The sequence below is a fragment of the Taudactylus pleione genome, unplaced genomic scaffold, assembly GCF_031769625.1.
Source record: "Taudactylus pleione unplaced genomic scaffold, aTauple2 ptg000201l, whole genome shotgun sequence".
NCBI lineage: Eukaryota > Metazoa > Chordata > Amphibia > Anura > Myobatrachidae > Taudactylus > Taudactylus pleione.
This window is the reverse complement of record NW_028284603.1, coordinates 47,599,108-47,604,964: the sequence shown is the minus strand read 5'-3', so window position 1 is coordinate 47,604,964 and position 5,857 is coordinate 47,599,108. Positions and strand designations below refer to the sequence as shown.

At 41.9% G+C, this 5,857-nt stretch overlaps 1 protein-coding gene across 1 annotated transcript; it reads right to left on the bottom strand.

Annotated features, from left to right (window-relative positions):
• Positions 1–1,067: 1,067 nt before the first annotated feature.
• Positions 1,068–3,510, bottom strand: LOC148518362 (uncharacterized). The gene is made up of 3 exons (XM_088477447.1): positions 3,444–3,510; positions 2,844–3,038; positions 1,068–2,458 (listed from the first exon to the last, which is right to left on the bottom strand). The coding sequence occupies exons 1-3, from the start codon at positions 3,508–3,510 to the stop codon at positions 1,068–1,070; spliced, it is 1,653 nt and encodes a 550-aa protein (XP_088333573.1).
• Between the last annotated feature and the right edge of the window lie 2,347 nt (positions 3,511–5,857).

The window sequence follows — 5,857 nt, the reverse complement described above, 5'->3', positions numbered from 1 at the left end:
ATGTAACGTTCCATGTTATAAGTATCATTTTGCCTATATGAGATTGATTGTTTTATTGTGATATTTTGTCTGATTACATACAGTTTGTTGTATCGCCTTTGACCCTTTTCACTCCACATTTCCATACATCATTGTTTCACCTGTTGTTCGGGCAGGTTCTTGTGAGAAGGATTGGGACGATATTCATTGTATTTCTTTCTCTTGCGCTAGAATCACTATTCCCATATATATATTTATATATATATATATATATATATATACGTCCTAGTCTCTGGCACTCACGGGTTCCACTATGTCCTGAGCCGGGTGCCCTCCGCAGTCAGCCTCTGAAAACAGGACGGGCTGAACATAACACCCACAAGGCGGCACTCCGTAGAAAAAAACGACAAACTGTGAAAGATAGTTTCTGCAACGTTTCAGCGCCTTTAATAGGCGCTTTTTTCAAGCATAAAGTACATACAAACATATAACACTTACCACGTATAAATAACAGTTAGGTACCATGCTTCACCGCGACATCACTTCCTTGCTCCAAACCGGAAGTCCACGGAGCCAGCAGTGACGTCACATCCTCCCCCACCGTCCAACATTTACCAGGGCAATCGCCATGGTTACCACACAACAAACAACATTGCGACCGACACAAATAACATATAATTAAAATCAGTCTATAGTGCTTACTGGCCTCTAAATCGCAAAAATCAACACAATAAGAAGAATGCATAACAGACTAATGGAATGCGATAGTGGAGCTGTGGATAACAATATACATTCTTGCTATTAAAGCACAATAAACTGAATAATGACTGATTACACAAACAATAGCACATACATAAATAAATAAGCTATTCGTTACCCCAATATAACACAGCTTGTGCGCTATACAAACCGTGCTGTGCTAAATAAAGCATAAATAGCAGCATGCCAGAAGAACAGATAAATTACAAATGAATCACAAAAAACAAGAGAGCACCATTAACCCATGGATTACATGCCAATACCCAGGCACAATCAGAATGTAGACATGTACATAACAACCACCATGCGTTATACAGAAAATGCTATGTTTAGACAAAACACTGGAGCCCCAGTGTTTCGTTTAGGCCTCGGGGAGAAAGTGTATCTAACCTCATAATCCATTGAGACTCACACTGTAATAATTTACGTCCACGATCACCGCCTCTAACAAGAGGAGGGACGTGGTCAATGATTTTATAGCGAAGTGCTGAAAGATTATGGGACGCCATGACAAAGTGTCTTGCCACTGGCTGCTCGCTCGAACCTGAAGCAAGAACGGCCCGGATCGCTGAGCGGTGCTGGGCCATTCTCTCCTTTAAAGTGCACTCCGTCTTACCTACATACATCTTAGAACATGGGCACGTTATAACGTAGACTATGAATTTAGTGGAACAGGTCAAATAGTGTCTTATTTTGTAATTAGTACCTGAATAGGGGTGGAAGAAAAACGATCCTGTTTGAAGACAACGACAAGTAATGCAGTTAGGGCATCTAAAACACCCAACTTTCAGAGTACCCATAAAAGATTTCTTATTCTGAGACTTGCCCAATAATGACACATCATTGCGCACCAAATAGTCCCTCAGATTCTTTCCTCTCCGATAACAAGACATTAATTTTTTGTTATGCAACGTTTTAAGATCATTATCTGATGTTAATATGGGCCATAGAAGCTTAGCTTGTTTATTGATAACAGTGCTGGCATGATTATACTTATTAATCCACAGATGTCTATCAACACTGTGATCCTTCTTAACATTATCTCTGGTTAATAATTTATCCATAGGGACAGCTAGTGCCTTTTCTTTTGCACGATCAATTTTTTGATATCCTCTCTGAACAAACTTGTCATACATTGCATCCAGCTGTTGCAGCGCTTCAACCCTGTCAGATGATATTCTTAAAGCTCTCAAAAATTGTGAAAAAGGCAAGGCGTTTTTCAAAGGGACAGGATGGGCACTACTCGCCAACAAAATGTTGTTCATGTCAGTAGGCTTAGAAAACAATGAGGGCACTAAACGTCCCTCCCTTTTAGTTATTGTGACGTCGAGAAAATTAACCCTGTACAAATCAGTGGAATAAGTGAATTTAACCGGGCTGGTCAAACTATTATCTTGTTCAATTAAATCCACAAACGCTTGTTGGGACCCTCGCCATACAATGAATAAATCGTCAATATAACGATAATAGGCTATGATGTTATTAGCTACGTCAGGATCTGTAAAAAATATATCTTGTTCAACAGCAAACATGAAGGCATTGGCATACGATGGGGCCACATTGGACCCCATCTCACAGCCGGAAACCTGTAATAAATACTGTCCATCAAACATGAAATAGTTGCGAGTCAAAACTAACTCAAGCAACTGTAAGAACAAATCTACAGGAGGTCCTTTGTACAATGGGTTGTTGGTAATAAGCATTTCTGTAGCTCGTAACCCTGCGCATGGGGAATACACATGTATAAATTGCATACATCCACCGAGCACAAAATGCAATCGGTCGGCAAATCAGGCAAAGATTGCAAAGATGACAATAAATTATTGGTGTCCTTTAAATAAGTAGGTCTGGCCTGTACACACGGTTGCAGGAGGGCGTCTAAATAAGTAGAGATGGTCTGATACAGTGAGCCCCGGGCGGCTATAATAGGGTGGCCTGGTGGCTTCACCGGGTCCTTATGTATTTTAGGGATAAGGTAGAAAATAGGCCTAATAGGAAAATTCACCTCTAAGGCTTTCTTAATAGATGTAGAAATAAAACCTTGCATACAAGCCAATGCCTGCCAATAAACTATGTAGGGTCTTGCGGAAACTTTCTATAGGTACAAACATCGCTAAGATGTCTAAATGCCTCATCTTTATAATCGCACAAGTTAAGGATCACAATTGCCCCTCCTTTGTCCGCTTGGCGAAACACAACATCATCATACTTAGATAACTGTTTCAGAGCTAAATGCTCAACTTTATTCAAATTCCTAAACTTAGGTTGTAAAACTTTGGGATTTTCACATACTGCTTGGTCTAAAAGGCGAGAAAATAGACGCATTAGTACTGACAGGATCAAATACAGATCTTTCCTGCAATTTTACAAGTTGTGGAGGTACATCAGATTCCTGAGTTGGACTAGTGGCAAAATGTTCTTTAATTTTTATGCTCCTGTTTAACATGTACGGTTCCTTTTTCCACTGGATTTTATCAAATAGGACAGTTGGTACAAAGGAAAGCCCTTTACTTACCACTGAAAGCTCACATTCCGAAAATGATCTATCAGACAAATTGAAGACTAGATCCTGCGTCCGCTTGGAGGCCTTCCTCTCCCTTTGGTTCTGCTGACCTCTGCGGGTACGATGGGACCTAAATCTAAAAAACGAGCTATTGTGCGTTTGCCAGTATTAGTAGAGCCACTCGGTCTAGGTGACACATTACTTATGGCCTCTGCTTCACTCTCGGTGGTACCAGTGTCCTCAGACGTATCAAACCTTGACCAGTCCATAGTGCGTCGAAACAACGGGCGTCTATCAGACTTAGAATATGCACCCGTCAGCCAGCTGTATACACGATGATGCTCGTAATCTAAGTCCACTTTCTTCTTCTTTTCATTTTTACATTTAATAAGATCATTTTTGTAAACTTCTAATTGGGGGCCTGATTCAGAGCCGCTCGTAAGCGGCCGCTCGTTCGCTCCGAGCGATGTTTGCCCAACTGCGCATGTGTACGGATCGTTATACGCATGCGCAAATCAGTCAGTGCGGCCGAAATTCGTTTGTTCGCTAAAAGCTTTTGTTTCTTATGTAATGTGAATTAGTTTGCATTTTATACTTATTATGTATTGCTCTGTCATTTTTATTTGATATAGACTGATTTGATATACATTGATTCCGTGAATCATATGACACTATAGTGCACGGATCTTCTATGATTCGTTTTATCATTGTCTTAGAGTTAGCCGTGTATGAAGGGTTAATTTAATTTAATTGTACATGTCAAACTGATGTTCACTGTAAAGAACGACTTCACGAGACCTTAGTAAATTATAGGGTCCCGGTGTGTATTTGCATATTCTCTACACGGATTGGCTGATTCAGCTTTTAAATGAAGTATGTCACGTCACAGAGCCCAGCCCTCTGACGAAGTCTATGACGAAACGCGTTAGAGCGGGGCCTCTGTGACGTATCTCTTAGGAATCCCCAGTTGATACAAGCGTCTTCCCAGCTGCACGTGGTCCGACCGGCTGTGGTCTACTTTGCGGTATCCAGCGGCAGAGTGTGAGCCCGGCGGTCTCTTGGGGTAGCGCCGACTACATCTGGTGGAGTATTTTAACACATCACGTGGTAACCAGCCCACACAGTTTGTTTCAAGGTACGGGCGGCTCCACTGAGCGCCGACATTGTTATGTACTTAATGATTGTTTAATAAAACCATCATTTTTTATCTGCACCATGGAGCGCACTCCTCTCCCTTTATATTAACAGAATCTTGGACCTGGTATCCGGTCTTTCCCTTGTGGGGAGCTGCGGTCCGTTATTATTGGGACCTGGTGTCACATGAAAAAAACAAGTACTTTTCCATCCAATATTGGTGTTTTATTGCTGGACTCATGAGAGTTGATATACTATTTATGGACAGTGTGTTTTTATGAACATGCGCAATCACTGACTCTTTATTTTCATATATAAATATATATATATATATATATATAGATATATTTTATATATTTTCATACACAATATGATATATCTATATCTATATATATATATATATATATATATTGTGACACAGTTAGGTTAGGGCGTCCCTCTCCTGGGTAGAGGACTCCTTCCTTACACACACACACACAGCAGCAGGGAAGCAGCACACCAGTCTGGATGCAAGTACAAGCTGGTCGGCGCCAGTCTTTATTGTACAATGTCAGAAATAACATAAAGAAAACATAAACATAAATCCTAGCCCTGTCGGGGCACTAACTTCACAGGTAGTTCCCTCACTACCAGAACCTGGCAGGGCCTAATGACCTCGCCAGCAACAAAAGCACAGCACAACACTCACAGATAGGTTTTCCAAGTGTCTCTGAGCAAACTCCCTGTCTGCTCTCCCAGGTGAGACAATCAGCCCTCAACACACTAGGCTTATATTGGCCACTCTCAGGTGGAAAACTAACAAGCCTGTTACCAGGCTGCGAGAACCAAAACCTGGAGTGGCCGTGGGTGGAGCCCTCCCTCTCCTCTCACCCACAACCCCCAGGTCCCAAACCGGCTTTTCAAAAAGCCGAAACTCAAGCCTGCTACACTGCAGACTTTCTCCTGGGGATTTTAAAACACATAAGACAGGAATCTGGGATAAATGTCCCTGTCACAGACCACTTTACCCGTGATCCTATCACATATCCCCCCCCTTTGTTTCGACCTATGGGGCGGAACAACTGAAGCCCCCCAAACAATGAACGCATGACAACGTGTCTGCTTTAAACAACAGGCCCCTTGGCCTGTGTTCCACCAAAAATTTAAAAGTTTGTAACGCCCAGTTTATGGCCAACGCCTCCTTCTCCACTGTGGCACCGGGTAGGCATCGAATTTTGAAACACTGTTCAACTTTCGGAAGTCATTGCAGAAACGCACACTCCCGTCGGGCTTTGGAATCAACACAATGGGATTTGACCATTCACTATGTGATACTTCAATAACCCCTAACTCTAGCATATTTTTAATTTCTTTCGACACCGATGCTCTTGGTGCTTCTGGTAACCTATAGGGCTTTAGATTAACTTTAACCCCTGGGTCAGTGATGATGTCATGTTTAACGACCGAGGTTTTCCCAGGTACGTCAGAGAACAGCACCCTATT

Bases quoted from the DNA above. Each gene is read 5' to 3' on its own strand.
- LOC148518362 (XM_088477447.1), bottom strand. From the start codon at position 3,510: ATGGACTGGTCAAGGTTTGATACGTCTGAGGACACTGGTACCACCGAG. The intron at 3,039-3,443 runs GTAATGTGTCAC...CTCGCCTTTTAG, and splicing joins GAGTGAAGCAGAGGCCATAA to ACCAAGCAGTATGTGAAAAT. The intron at 2,459-2,843 runs GTACCTATAGAA...CCCCATGCGCAG, and splicing joins TAGACATCTTAGCGATGTTT to GGTTACGAGCTACAGAAATG.